The following is a 15,757-nucleotide window of genomic DNA, read 5'->3' as shown; positions in this document are numbered from 1 at the left end:
TATTAACTCAGTGTGACTAAATTTCCATAGATTAGGGGATATGCTCTATTTAAAGAAATACAAGTAGAATCGCTGTTTTCTCTTAATCATGTGTCGCATTAATAAGACCAAACGCATCCACATCCTTTACCTGGAAACAGCACACTGCTGTTGGTATCCCATGGCTACCAAGGATGCAGAACTTTTTTTTTTCTTTTTTTCAGAGCTGGGGACCGAACCCAGAGCCTTGCGCTTGCTAGGCAAGCGCTCTACCACTGAGCTAAATCCCCAACCGGATGCAGAACTTTTATCTGTGACAGTTAGGAATCCTCAATTCTTGGTAGTAATAAAGAACAGGTGGCTTTTGGTTGTTTTCCTTCTTGTTTTAGAATTGTCTACAGATAGTGTACATTCTCCATTAACTGCCTCAGGGTAGAGCCTCACATGTAGGAGGCCATGGCTTCATCCCATGTATAGGTGTGGTAAGGACACGCATGTTGAATCACTCTTGGCTTGTAGTATAGTCAACCAGAGGCTGTGTGACTCCAACGAAGTATAATGCTCAACACCCGACATTCTAATCTATCCTGTCCTTTGCTCTGCCTTGGAGTCAGAAAGACTATGGAGACCAATGCCACCTCCTCTGGCGTTCAAATGGGAGCAATGTTGATTCTGCTTCTGGATACTGCTCCCTGCAACCCAGTCCATCTCAAGCCTTACCATATCAACAGAATGGAGCATCCCAACCTCCTTCCCGTCAGTGGCACCCCCTGAGTGCTTAAAGGTATCCATCTAAAGAAGATAAAAGAAGCAGTCTTGTCTGTGTTTTAGCGTGCTTCCACCCCAACGCTTACCCTTGGGATTCAAGCTTCTAGATACGCTTTCCTCTGAATCCAACCACTGGTTTCTGTGTCATTACTCTCTGGAAACTGCTCGACCTGTCAGATAGAACGGTTACCACAGAGTTCATCACGCCCATGGTGGACTGTGCTGGCTCCTTGTACTCAGGTGTGGTTCCTGGGAGAGCAGCTTTCCTAACTCTTTGGTGCCTGACTCAGTGAGGCTCCCTGGACTATTGGGTTGATACTCATCCTCCAACTGAATATGATACTTTTGTGTAAGCCACGGTCCACACCCACTTCTCGTTCCAAATCTAAATTCCTTAAGAACTGGGCCACCCTTCAGCCCTCATACTTCTATGTAGCTGTTCACCTAAGGTCTTAAAATGCAGATTTGGCTTGATTGGGCTTGAGTTGGACTGTTTCTAATACTCTGGGGTGTCTGGAGGGAGACTCCCCTTAGGTTTAGGGGCTTAGGTTTGACAAGTGAGTGGACCCTTACTGAGAAACTTCTCCTCACCCTAAAATACTCAGAAAGGCTGCCTTTTAGGTAAAGGGTGGAGCTGGCCTTCACAAGCAAGGGTCAAACTGAGATGAGACCAGAAGGTTTACCATTGTGCCTTACTAACTAGATCACCTACCTGCCTTGCTTTGCCCCTTTAATGACTCCTTGACTTTAGCTACCTCTGACATTCTATACACCACTCTCTTCTTTTTCATTCACTGCCCTGTCCCCAAGTTACCCCATTCATACTTATGGAAACAGTATAGGGTTAGAATAGAGAGTCTCTGAAGGGGAATAAGGATGTTCAGAGGGGTAGAGAACTAGATTCCAACAGGAAAAAGATAAACTGGCAGAGAAGACACTGGTGCAGACAAGGAAAGAAGTGAACCGGGATGGTGTGAGGTCCCTCTTGCTTGTTTGAACCATGTCCCTGACTGTGGGCCTTGTTTGGTAAAGGTCAACTGCTAGTTTCATTACACCTCCTCTCCTAGTTAAGGTTTTACTGCTGTGAACAGACACCATGACCAAGGCAACTCTTATAAGGACAACATTTAATTGGGGCTGGCTTACAAGTTCAGAGGTTTAGTCCATTTTCATCAAGGTGGGGTCATGGCAGCATCCAGGCAGGCATGGTGCAGGAGGAGCTGAGAGTTCTACACCTTCATCTGAAGGTCACTAGGAGAAGACTACTTCTAGGCAGCTAGGCTGAGGGTCTTAAAGCCAACACCCATAGTGACACAGTTCCTCCAACAAGACCACACCTCCAAACACTGCCATTCTCTGGCCAAGCGTATCCAAACCACCATGCCTCCATAACATCCAGTCTCCACAAAGTACAGCACACAAATGCTGTCCCATGAAAACCGTACACATTTCCCTTTTACAACCTCCCGCACCGCCTGCTTGTAGCCTAGAATTCAGACACTGTCAACTTCAGCATTAACCTCTTGCACTCATGTTTGCATTCACTGTATCTTGTCTTCTGTCTTCTCCTCTGATCCCTCCCTCCCCCAATAGTCCATGTGGTTTGGCTTAAAAAGTCTTTATTAAATACTCTAGCAACGGTTGGGGATTTAGCTCAGTGGTAGAGCGCTTGCCTAGCAAGCACAAGGCCCTGGGTTCGGTCCCCAGCTCTGAAAAAAAGAAAAAGAAAAAAAAATACTCTAGCAACTATCTTGATGGGATTTCATATTAGAATAAAACACCTCATCTCCTTGTAATGTATTTGTTTGACTAAGACTGACAAGGACCTTTATTTGCTATTTCCTAAAACTATGCTTGATCGTATTTTCTAAACAGCCTATAGGTTGTGTATCTTTGCATTGAAAAGGCTTGTCACCTGGGGTTGTCTTTGCCGGAAGGGGATGTGGGGATTTCTGGAAATATTTTTAGTTGTTGCAGCTGCTGCCATCCAATGGGATACAAAATGCTGCCAGTCATCCTCTGCCTGGAATAGCCCCTCCAACAAAGAATGCAGACATGACGATCTAGCCCAGACTGTGTAAGGCTCATTCTGAGAAATCCTTAAATGCACTTGTATTTACACTCTAAGTTCCTCGTAGCATGCACTGAAATAAACCCTGTAGCAGCAATATGGATTCCAAGACCCGCAAGGGTCCCAGTCATTCTTCAGGACTTTCTCGAGCTTGTGGGGGTATGAATGTCTCCTGGAGAGCCTGTTGGAGCTTAAGAGTCTGGACCTCCTCTCAACTATCAGATCAGTTCCCCAGCAGTCCTGCTGTTGCTGGCTCTGGCCCCAGACTTTGCAAACAGTCTTTAAAGAACACAGGTAACCAGAGGTTTAATCAAGCATTTCCTATTCAAGGCCATAGCCACAATCTGGAGATGCAACATTGCTGGGCAGCCAGCCCTTTCCTGGTCCTGTCTCTCCCCATCAGTATTCGCCAAAGTGCAGGTGACTGGCAGTGCCTTGGATGGCATGCATACTACATTCCAGAGACCGAATGGAAACTGAGGCAGAACCTATCCCCCTCCATCTCTCCCCATGCATTAACCAGTTACCATCCAGACGTCCGGGCCCTTGAACAGTAGATGACATCTTCCCTCCTAGATCCGCATGGCAGTCAATGAGAACACCTGTTCAGAATCAGGCTTAAGCCGGGAGCCCAACCTCAGGAATGTTGAGCGTCAGCAAGAAGTCTACTGAAACAAATTTGTTACAGCAGTAGTTTTCAAAGTGCAGCCCTTAAATCACCATCATCACAATCAATATGAATTCTTGGTCCTTCACCCCAGAGCTACATTGTCTGAAACTGAGTTTGGAACCTAGTCGCTTGTAACACGACTGATTCTGTTGCCCACTCAAAATACAGAAGTATTGGAGCACCCCAGCCCACCCAGTCCAAGATCTCCAGAAGTAGGCTGTTTTCCTTTCCTACATGTGCACACCAGTGATGCCCACAGCAGCATCCCCTTCCCCACTCCCCTCAAAGGCCTTCCCTAGGGCATCTATGCTGGACAGAAAAGGAGAGGCACCTCTATTGAATCTGCCGATCGTTTGCAGGGTGGTCTGGCTTTCTCTAGCCTGTCAGGGTGCCAGAGGTGAACCATGCCATCCCTCAGACTAGCAGCCCCCTAGCTTGCTCACCTCCAGCAGGAAGAGGGGATGATGTAGGCCGGCTTTTCTGGGGTACCAGGCTAGCGTCCCGCCCCGCGCTCCTGCGTAAATAGGCGGTTCCCTCGGCAACGCCTGGAACCCACGTCAAGGTTCCACCAGTCCCGGGTGGTGACCGAGTCCCACCCACTCCCCGCGGCTGCTGTTCTGGTCAGCACAACCTTTCACCCTGCTGCGGGATGAGCAGAGCGGCGGCCTGCCCGGGAACCTATGGAGGAGCAGGCGCGGCCGCCGAGCCGCCCGGCTGCGAGTGCAACCTTGCCGGGTAGCGCACATCCCGGAGGGGCGGCTTCCACGGCCACCGCGGCCGCGCTGTCGTTCAGCTCCGTAGCCACCGTAACGCTGGGAAACCAGAGCGATGCGGGCAGGCCGGAGGCGGCTGGGTCTCGGGGACCGGCACCGCTGCTTTGGCACGGGGCAGCAGTGGCCGCCCAGGCGCTCGTGCTCCTGCTCATCTTCTTACTGTCTAGCCTGGGAAACTGCGCGGTGATGGGGGTGATCGTGAAGCACCGGCAGCTGCGCACGGTCACCAACGCCTTCATCCTATCGCTGTCCCTGTCGGACCTGCTCACTGCGCTGCTCTGCTTACCCGCCGCCTTCCTCGACCTGTTTGCGCCGCCGGGAGACTCGGGGCCCTGGCGCAGCTTCTGCGCCGCCAGCCGCTTCTTCAGTTCGTGTTTCGGCATCGTCTCCACGTTCAGCGTGGCGCTCATCTCGCTGGACCGCTACTGCGCCATCGTGCGGCCGCCGCGGGACAAGCTAGGCCGGCGGCGCGCGCTGCAGCTGCTGGCCGGAGCGTGGCTGGCTGCGCTCGGCTTCTCCCTGCCCTGGGAGCTGCTCCGGGCACCCCGGGAGCCCCCGACTCCGCAGAGCTTCCACCGCTGCCTTTACAGAACCTCCCCAGACCCTGCGCAGCTGGGCGCCGCTTACAGCGTGGGGCTGGTGGTGGCTTGCTACCTGCTGCCCTTCCTGCTGATGTGTTTCTGCCGCTACCACATCTGCAAGACTGTGCGCCTGTCGGACGTGCGTGTGCGGCCGATGACCACCTATGCGCGCGTGCTGCGCTTTTTCAGCGAGGTGCGCACGGCCACCACCGTGCTCATCATGATTGTCTTTGTCATCTGCTGCTGGGGCCCCTACTGCTTCCTGGTGTTGTTGGCTGCTACCCGGCAGGGTCAGACCACACAGGCTCCCTCGCTGCTCAATGTGGCAGCTGTTTGGCTGACCTGGGCCAATGGAGCTATCAACCCGGTCATATATGCCATCCGCAACCCTAACATTTCTATGTTCCTAGGTCGCAACCGCGAAGAGGGATATAGGACTAGAAACATGGATGTTTTTTTGCCTAGCCAAGGCCTAGGTTTTCAGGCCAGAAGTCGCAATCGCCTTCGAAATGGCTGTGCCAACAGGCTTGGGGCTTGCAGCAGGATGCCTTCTTCCAACCCCGCTAGTGGGTCAGGAGGGGAAGTGGTCATGTGGGCTCGAAAAAACCCAGTTGTGCTCTTCTTCCGAGAGGATCCACCAGACCCAGTTATGGCAGTCTACAAACAGCATAAATCTGAAACCAGGGACAGTAGCATCTAAGAAGGGTTGGGGTGGACCGCTTGTAATAGCAAATTTCCACTTGTCTCATTGAATGATGCGGGAATCCGGGGAGAATCGTTTATTTCATAAAGCCAAACATTTAAAGCTAAAAAGACAGAAGTGGGAGAGTTACCGCTTCATTCTCAAACATAAAAGACGTAAAAGGACATTCCCTTTTTTCAAAAGTGGCCAAAGGAATGTGAAATGCAAAAATTAAAATAATCTTAAACCACAAAACCAAGCATTGTAAGGTGTAAGTGCTAAAAAGCAACAAAAATAAAATTCACAGTTTCTGAAGAGCTCATGTTACAGGAATCACACTGTGAGACAAAAATCACTGAACTGAACTTAACAGTTGTATTCAAATACTGTTTGCTTTGTTTTGTTTTGTTTTGTTGTTTGCTTGTTTTTAACGAACGAAGGCCCTTAGATCTGATTGAAGGCCCCTGTACTTTCACCAGCATTCGGCAAAACTTCAGATTCTAGAGCCTGCACGTCTGACCTGCTCTGGGTGCTTAGAGCAGAAACATTATTACAAAGACTGAGGCACTCTCCCTCCCAGAATTTTTGTGCAAGATTTTAAACTTAGAGTTTATTTTAAACCACTTCTGGATTTTTGTAAAGGTCGTTTGATACTAGATAGAACTCAGCGGCCCAAAGGGCAAAGTGAACATACTGCAGCTGTTTAAACAGAAGTCTAATCTTATACATAAAAACCAATGTTTCTTCTAAGACTATTTTAGCCCCCAAATTACCTGTCTTCTTCCTGTGCTGCCTGTGTTCTTCCTCTAACCTGTTCTTGTTTGATAGCTTGTAGGGATACCACTCCAAATGTTTTAATAATAATAATAATAATAATAATAATAATAATAATAATAATAATAATAATAATAAAATAATAATAATAACTTTCATACTAGAAAATCCTTCTCTATTGGGGTAACTTTTTTCATAGAGTCCAAACTGTAATTTGAAATCAAATTCTTTGAATATAGTGAGTGATGCTAAGTATGTATGTAGGCATATATGTTACACATACATATTATACATGTAGTACCGGTTTTCCTATTTAGCCTTTAACTGCCAAATGTGATTCCAAATGGAATTCTAAAAGTAGTTGGAAAAGTATGACCACGTTCTTGGAATAGCCACAGAGTATCCTAAGAGGACCTTCTATTTAGAAGGTAGAGTATGCTTTAGTAGCAGACCCCTGCTGTACAGGTATGCTTGTGTAGAATATTATAGTCATCATTAGAAAGAGAATTGATTTGGGGTTACAAGGCAGGATAAAAGTCTATTGGCACAAGGTTGGAGAGATACCTCAAGCCAACTGAAAATATTTTCAGAAACTTGCAAAAAAAATTTATACTAACTCAGAAGCACAATCTAAGCTTTGTACATGTGAAATTTCTCACACAGAATGTCACTTTGGACTTTCTTGCCTTCCTGATTCTGCTTCTTTTTCATCCAGTATTGCATAGCTTTAATAAGCACTTTAAAAAGTATGAAAATGCATCCGTTATGTGAAGGCTTTACAGATCTAGCCTGCGTTGCGTAAAATGTAAAGCATTTAAGATATTCATTCTTACATAAATCTCTGTGTGACAGGTGAGTGTGCAACACTATTTTGTAATCACAGATGGAAATAGATGATTCCTGTCTTGACCAGCCAAGATGTTTTCATTTTTCTTATTTTCTGGAAGTTTGTAGGTTACCTGGGTATGTTGTTGCTACAGTCAATGTAGCACAAAAGTGATAGGGGGGAAAATCTCTCTTTTCTAAAGCCTATTATCATAAGGTTACAGGCTTAATGCAACCAGATCTGGGATTTGAGGAGAAATCACAGTCTTGCCATTGTGAAATCTATAGCCCAGGGACTCTCACTTTGTAGAAAGATTATGCAGTTAGAGGAAGGAGGCAGTCCTGTTACAGAGTGGGGATCACCTACGGAGAACTGAGGGAAGGGATCAAACAGTAGGCATGATGTGGAATAAACCTGAGGGACGTAGAGGGGCAAAATCTAACAGATTGGAAGTCACAGGGCGATGATTTGAGGGGCTTTACAGAAGAAGGGGGATTGCCCTCTGCATTGTCAGGGAAAGGAAATGGTCATAAAAAGAGACCATTCTAGAAGCCATAGTGGTTTTCTGAATCATAGCTGGCAATAAAAGAGGGAGAACAAAAAGTCCCTAGTCAAGTTAATGAGCAGTGTGCATGTGCATGCTCATGAACTTGCACGTGTGTGTGTGTGTGTGTGTGTGTGTGTGTGTGTGTGTGTGTGTGTGTGTGTTCATTTTCCATTTTCTGCTGTATGGCTATTAAATGGTTGAAGTGGGAGTTGCCCTGCAATCTGTTTAGCTTTGTAGCCCCTCCCTTCTCTGTGTAAGGGTGAGAGGTTATGACACCATGCTCATCATCCTCATCCTCACAGATCACTTTGATTTTACTTTATCCAAGGGCAGTTTTCATGGTGCTGAAGCAACTAGCAGGTGGAAATCACAGAGGCTCCCTCCAGAAGACATTCAGCCTCAGTGAGGACCTTGTGCTTGTCCATAGTCAGGACTCCTTTATTGGAAGAAAAGGGAAGGGAGGGGAGGGGAGGGGAGGGGAGAGGAGGGGAGGGGAGGGGAGAGGAGGGGAGGGGAGGGGAGGGGAGGGATAGCCTTTTCAGAAGAATGTCAAGGAAAGGAGATAAACCCAGAAGCAAAAGATACATTCACAAAGACTGATCACCAGTCTACCCCCTATAAATACTTAGATATTGAGGATGCAATGATTTTCCATAAAGCTAACAGTTAGCCTTCCTCATGCTTACCACCAGCATGAAATTATATAACTTAGTGGACAAAGAGTAAAGAAACTATGTTTTGTATTGTTTTTCTTCCATCTTTATTAAATTGGGTATTTCTTATTTACATTACAAATGTTATTCCCTTTCCCGGTTTCCAGGCCAACATCCCCCTAACCCCTACCCCTCTTCTCTATGGGTGTTCCGCTCCCCATCCTCCCCCCATTACTGCCCTCCCCCCAACAATCCCGTTCACTGGGGGTTCAGTCTTAGCAGGACCCAGGGCTTCTCCTTCCACTGGTGCTCTTACTAGGATATTCATTGCTACCTATGAGGTCAGAGTCCAGGGTCAGTCCATGTATAGTCTTTAGGTAGTGGCTTAGTCCCTGGAAGCTCTGGTTGCTTGGCATTGTTGTTCATAAGGGGTCTTGAGCCCCTTCAGTTCTTTTAGTCCTTTCTCTAAAACTTTCAACGGGGGTCCTATTCTCAGTTCAGTGGTTTGCTGCTGGCATTCGCCTCTGTATTTGCCATATTCTGGTTGTGTCTCTCAGGAGAGATCTACATCCGGCTCCTGTCGGTCTGCACTTCTTTGCTTCATCCATCTTGTCTAATTGGGTGGCTGTATATGTATGGGCCACATGTGGGGCAGGCTCTGAATGGCCATTTCTTGAGTCGCTGTTCTAAACTTTGCTTCCATATCCCCTCCTATGGATATTTTTTTTAACTTTGCTTCCATATCCCCTCCTATGGATATTTTCTTTTGCCTTTTAAGAAGGAGTGGGAGCATCCGCATTTTCGTCATCCTTCTTCTTGAGCTTGCAGTGGTCTGTGGGTTGTATCTAGGGTAATTCAAGCATTTGGGCTAATAGCCACTTATCAATGAGTGCATACCATGTGTGTTTTTCTGTGATTGGGTTACCTCACTCAGGATGATATTTTCCAGTTCCATCCATTTGCTTTTGAGTTTTGTGAAGTCATTGTTTTTGATAGCTGAGTAATATTCCATTGTGTAGATGTACCACATTTTCTGTATCCATTCCTCTGTTGAAGGGCATCTGGGTTCTTTCCAGCTTCTGGCTATTATAAATAAGGCTGCGATGAACATAGTGGAGCACGTGTACTTTTTATATGTTGGGGCATCTTTTGGGTATATGCCCAAGAGAGGTATAGCTGGGTCCTCAGGCAGTTCAATGTCCAATTTTCTGAGGAACCTCCAGACTGATTTCCAGAATGGTTGTACCAGTCTGCAATCCCACCAACAATGGAGGAGTGTTCCTCTTTCTCCGCATCCTCGCCAGCATCTGCTGGCACCTGAGTTTTTGATCTTAGCCATTCTCACTGGTGTGAGGTGAAATCTCAGGGTTCTTTTGATTTGCATTTCCCTTATGACTAAAGATGTTGAACATTTCTTTAGGTGTTTCTCAGCCATTCGGCATTCCTCAGCTGTGAATTCTTTGTTTAGCTCTGAACCCCATTTTCAATAAGGTTATTTGTCTCTCTACAGTCTAACTTCTTGAGTTCTTTGTATATTTTGGATATTGGCCCTCTATCAGATGTAGGATTGGTAAAGATCTTTTCCCAATCTGTTGGTTGTCGTTTTCTCCTAACAACAGTGTCCTTTACCTTACAGAAGCTTCATAGCTTTATGAGATCCCATTTGTCAATTCTTGATCTTAGAACATAAGCCATTGGTGTTTTGTTCAGGAAGTTTTCTCCAGTGCCCATGTGTTTGAGATTCTTCCCCACTTTTTCTTCTATTAGTTTGAGTGTATCTGGTTTGATGTGGAGGTTCTTAATCCACTTGGACTTAAGCTTTGTACAGTGTGATAAGCATGGATCGATCTGCATTCTTCTACATACTGATCTCCAGTTGAACCACCACCATTTGCTGAAAAGGCTATCTTTTTTTTTTTTATTAACTTGAGTATTTCTTATATACATTTCGAGTGTTATTCCCTTTCCCGGTTTCCGGGCAAACATCCCCCTAATCCCTCCCCCTCCCCTTCTTTATGGGTGTCCCCCCTCCTCATCCTCCCCCCATTGCCGCCCTCCCCCCAACAATCTAGTTCACTGGGGGTTCAGTCTTAGCAGGACCCAGGGCTTCCCCTTCCACTGGTGCTCTTACTAGGATATTCATTGCTACCTATGAGGTCAGAGTCCACGGTCAGTCCATGTATAGTCTTTAGGTAGTGGCTTAGTCCCTGGAAGCTCTAGTTGCTTGGCATTGTTGTACATATGGGGTCTCGAGCCCCTTCAAGCTCTTCCAGTTCTTTCTCTGATTCCTTCAACGGGGGTCCTATTCTCAGTTCAGTGGTTTGCTGCTGGCATTCGCCTCTGTATTTGGTGTATTCTGGCTGTGTCTCTCAGGAGCGATCTACATCCGGCTCCTGTCGGCCTGCACTTCTTTGCTTCATCTATCTTGTCTAATTGGATGCCTGTATATGTGTGGGCCACATGTGGGGCAGGCTCTGAATGGGTGTTCCTTCTGTGTCTGTTTTAATCTTTGCCTCTCTATTCCCTGCCAAGGGTATTCTTATTCCCCTTTTAAAGAAGGAGTGAACCATTCACATTTTGATCATCCGTCTTGAGTTTCATTTGTTCTAGGCATCTAGGGTAATTCAAGCATTTGGGCTAATAGCCACTTATCAATGAGTGCATACCATGTGTGTTTTTCTGTGATTGGGTTACCTCACTTAGGATGATATTTTCCAGTTCCAACCATTTGCCTACGAATTTCATAAAGTCATTGTTTTTGATAGCTGAGTAATATTCCATTGTGTAGATGTACCACATTTTCTGTATCCATTCCTCTGTTGAAGGGCATCTGGGTTCTTTCCAGCTTCTGGCTATTATAAATAAGGCTGCGATGAACATAGTGGAGCACGTGTCTTTTTTATATGTTGGGGCATCTTGTGGGTATATGCCCAAGAGAGGTATAGCTGGGTCCTCAGGCAGTTCAATGTCCAATTTTCTGAGGAACCTCCAGACTGATTTCCAGAATGGTTGTACCAGTCTGCAATCCCACCAACAATGGAGGAGTGTTCCTCTTTCTCCGCATCCTCGCCAGCATCTGCTGGCACCTGAGTTTTTGATCTTAGCCATTCTCACTGGTGTGAGGTGAAATCTCAGGGTTCTTTTGATTTGCATTTCCCTTATGACTAAAGATGTTGAACATTTCTTTAGGTGTTTCTCAGCCATTCGGCATTCCTCAGCTGTGAATTCTTTGTTTAGCTCTGAACCCCATTTTTTAATAGGGTTATTTGTCTCCCTGCGGTCTAACTTCTTGAGTTCTTTGTATATTTTGGATATAAGACCTCTATCTGTTGTAGGATTGGTAAAGATCTTTTCCCAATCTGTTGGTTGCCGTTTTGTCCTAACCACAGTGTCCTTTGCCTTATAGAAGCTTTGCAGTTTTATGAGATCCCATTTGTCGATTCTTGATCTTAGAGCATAAGCCATTGGTGTTTTGTTCAGGAAGTTTTCTCCAGTGCCCATGTGTTCCAGATGCTTCCCCACTTTTTCTTCTATTAGTTTGAGTGTATCTGGTTTGATGTGGAGGTCCTTGATCCACTTGGACCTAAGCTTTGTACAGTGTGATAAGCATGGATCGATCTGCATTCTTCTACATGTTGACCTCCAGTTGAACCAGCACCATTTGCTGAAAATGCTATCTTTTTTCCATTGCATGGTTTTGGCTCCTTTGTCAAAAATCAGGTGCCCATAGGTGTGTGGGTTCATTTCTGGGTCTTCGATTCTGTTCCATTGGTCTATCTGTCTGTCTCTGTACTAATACCATGCAGTTTTTATCACTATTGCTCTGTAATATTGCTTGAGTTCAGGGATAGTGATTCCCCCTGAAGTCCTTTTATTATTGAGAATAGTTTTAGCTATCCTGGGTTTTTTGTTATTCCAGATGAATTTTCAAATTGTTCTGTCTAACTCTTTGAAGAATTAGATTGGTATTTTGATGGGGATTGCATTGAATCTGCAGATCACTTTTTGGTAAAATAGCCATTTTTACTATATAAATCCTGCCAATCCGTGAGCATGGGAGATCTTTCCATGTTCTGAGATCTTCAGTTTCTTTCTTCAGAGGCTTGAAGTTCTTATCATACCGATCTTACGCTTGCTTGGTTAAAGTCACACCGAGGTATATTATATTATTTGGGACTATTATGAAGGGTATCATTTCCCTAATTTCTTTCTCGGTTTGTCTATCTTTTGTGTTAGAGGAAGGCTACTGATTTATTTGAGTTAATTTTGTACCAAGGCACTTTGCTGAAGGTGTTTATCAAGTTTAGTAGTTCTCTGGTGGAATTTTTGGGGTCACTGAAATATACCATCATATCATCTGCAAATAGTGATATTTTCACTTCTTCCTTTCCAATCCATATCCCTTTCACCTCCTTTCATTGTATGATTGCTCTGGCTAGGACTTGGAGAACTATATTGAATAAGTAGGGAGAGAGTGATCTAAAATCAGAGAGTTCTAGTCCCTGATTTTAGTGGGATTGCTTCAAGTTTCTCTCCATTTAGTTTAATGTTAGCTACTGGTTTGCTGTATATGGCTTTTACTATGCTTAGGTATGGGCCTTGAATTCCTGTTCTTTCCAGGACTTTTATCATGAAGGGATGTTGAATTTTGTCAAATGCTTTCTCAGAATCTAATGAAATCTAATGATCATGTGGTTTTTACCTTTCAGTTTGTTTATATAGTGGATCACGTTGATGGTTTCCCATATATTAAACCATCCCTGCATGCCTGGGATGAAGCCTACTTGATCATGGTGGATGATTGTTTTGATGTGTTCTTGGATTCGATTTGCCAGAATTTTATTGAGTATTTTTGCATCAATATTCATAAGGGAAATTGTTCTGAAGTTCTCTTTCTTTGTTGGGTCTCTGTGTGGTTTAGGTATAAGAGTAATTGTGGCTTCATAGAAGGAATTTGGTAGTGCTCCATCTGTTTCAATTTTGTGGAATAGTTTGGACAGTATTGGTGTGAGGTCTTCTATGAAGGTCTGATAGAATTCTTCATTAAACCCATCTGGACCTGAGCTCTTTTTGGTTGGGAGACTTTTAATGACTGCTTCTATTTCTTGAGGAGTTATGGGGTTGTTTAAATGGTTTATCTGTTCCTGATTTAACTTTGGTACCTGATATTTGTCTAGTAAAGTGTCCATTTCCTCCAGATTTTCAAGTTTTCTTGAATATAGGCTTTTGTAGTAGGATCTGATGATTTTTTGAATTTCCTCAGATTCTGTTGTTATGTCTCCCTTTTCATTTCTGATTTTGTTAATTTGGACACACTCTCTGTGCCCTCTGGTTAGTCTGGCTAAGGGTTTATCTATCTTGTTGATTTTCTCAAAGAACCAACTTTTGGTTGTGTTGATTCTTTGTATAGTCCTTTTTCTTTCTACTTGGTTGATTTTAACCCTGAGTTTGATTATTTCCTGCCTTCTACTTCTCCTGGGTGTATTTGCTTCTTTTTGTTCTAGAGTTTTTATGTGTGCTGTCAAGCTGCTGATATATGCTCTCTCCTGTTTCTTTTTGCAGGCACAGTCCCATAAGTATGGGTATGTTGTACCTTCATTTTCATTAAATTCTAAGAAGTCTTTAATTTATTTCTTTATTTTTTCCTTGACCAGGTTATCATTGAGTAGAGCATTGTTCAATTTCCATGTGTATGTCCTTTATTGTTATTGAAGACCAGCTTTAGCCCTTGGTGGTCTGATAGGACATATGGGATTATTTCTACCTTTCTGTATCTGTTAAGGCCTGTTTTGTGACCTATATGGTCAGTTTTGGAGAAAGTACCATGAGGTGGTGAGAAGAAGGTATATCATTTTCCTTTATGATAGAATGTTCTATAAATATCTGTTAAGTCCATTTGGTTCATAACATCTGTTAGTCTGTGTATGTCTCTGTCCATTGATGAGAGTGGGGTGTTGAAATCTCCTACTATTATTGTGTGAGGTGCAATGTGTGGTTTGAGCTTTAGTAAGGTTTCTTTTAAGTATGTAGGTGCCCTTATATTTAGAGCATAGATATTTAGGATTGAGAGTTCATCTTGGTGGGATTTTTCCTTTGATTAATATGAAGTGTCCTTCCTTATCCTTTTTGATGACTTTTGGTTGAAAGTCAATTTTATTCGATATTAGAATGACTACTCCAACTTGCTTCTTTAGACCATTTGATTGGAAAGTTGTTTTCCAGCATTTTACTCTGAGGCAGTGTCTGTCTTTGTCTCTGAGGTGTGCTTCCTGTAGGCAGCAAAATGCTTGGTCCTCGTTAAGTATCCAGTTTGCTAATCTGTGTCTTTTTATTGGGGAATTGAGTTCATTGGTGTTGAGAGATATTAAGGAATAGTGATTGTTTCTTCCTATTTTCTTCATATTTGGAGGTAAGATTATGTTTATATGCTTCTCTTCTCTTTGTTTTGTTGCAAAAAGATTAATTTCTTGCTTTTTCTAGGGTGTAGCTTGCCTTCTTACGTTGGGCTTTGCCATTTATTAGCCTTTGTAGGGCTGGATTTGTAGAAAGATATTGTGTAAATTTGGTTTTGTCATGGAATATCTTGGTTTCTCCATCTATGTTAATTGAGAGTTTTGCTGGATACAGTAACCTGGGCTGGCATTTGTGTTCTCTTAGGGTCTGTATGACATCTGTCCAGGATCTTCAGGCTTTCATAATCTCTGGTGAGAAATCTGGTATAATTCTGATAGGTCTGCCTTTCTATGTTACTTGACCTTTTTCCCTTACTGCTTTTAATATTCTTTCTTTATTTTGTGCATTTGGTGTTTTGACTATTATGTGACGGGAGGAGTTTCTTTTCTGGTCCAATCTATTTGGAGTTCTGTAGGCTTCTTTTGTGTTTATGGGCATCTCTTTCATTAGGTTAGGGAAGTTTTCTTCTATGATTTTGTTGAAGATATTTACTGGCCCTTTAAGTTGGGAGTCTTCACTCTCTTCTATACCTATTATCTTTAGGTTTGATCTTCTCATTGTGTCCTAGATTTCCTGTATGTTTTGGGCTAGGAGCTTTTTCTGTTTTACAATATCTTGGACAGTTGTGTCAATGTTTTCTATGGTATCTTCTGCTCCTGGGATTCTCTCTTCTATCTCTTGTATTTTGTTGGTGATGCTCGCATCTATGACTCCTGATCTCTTCCCTAGGCTTTCTACCTCCAGGGTTGTCTCCCTTTGTACTTTCTTTATTGTTTCTATTTCCATTTTTAACTCCTGGATGGCTTTGTTCATTTCCTTCTCCTGTTTTGTTGGTTTTTTTTCTAGTAGTTCTTTAAGGGATTTTTGTGTTTCCTCTTTAAGGGCTTCTAGTTGTTTACTTGTGTTGTCCTGTATTTCCTTAAGGGAGTTATTTATGGCCTTCTTAAAATCCTCCATCATCATGATAAAATATGATTTTA

General features: G+C 43.9%; 1 protein-coding gene and 1 long non-coding RNA gene across 2 annotated transcripts; one reads left to right on the top strand and one right to left on the bottom strand.

Annotated features, from left to right (window-relative positions):
* Positions 1-1,854: 1,854 nt before the first annotated feature.
* On the bottom strand, positions 1,855-3,991 carry LOC148005305 (uncharacterized). Its single transcript, XR_015623113.1, has 3 exons — positions 3,932-3,991; positions 3,346-3,483; positions 1,855-2,456 (listed from the first exon to the last, which is right to left on the bottom strand). It is a non-coding gene; the product is annotated as an uncharacterized LOC148005305 (long non-coding RNA).
* Positions 3,992-4,058: 67 nt separating this feature from the next.
* Positions 4,059-7,215, top strand: Gpr135 (G protein-coupled receptor 135). Its single transcript, NM_181771.2, is given in 2 exon segments — positions 4,059-6,408; positions 6,438-7,215. A coding segment is annotated over 1 exon segment (1,374 nt). The 5' UTR covers positions 4,059-4,168; the 3' UTR covers positions 5,543-6,408; positions 6,438-7,215.
* The last annotated feature ends 8,542 nt before the right edge of the window (positions 7,216-15,757 follow it).

Source organism: Rattus norvegicus, chromosome 6 (assembly GCF_021556685.1).
Source record: "Rattus norvegicus strain SHRSP/BbbUtx chromosome 6, alternate assembly SHRSP_T2T, whole genome shotgun sequence".
Lineage (NCBI taxonomy): Eukaryota > Metazoa > Chordata > Mammalia > Rodentia > Muridae > Rattus > Rattus norvegicus.
This window is presented reverse-complemented; position numbering and strand designations above follow the sequence as displayed.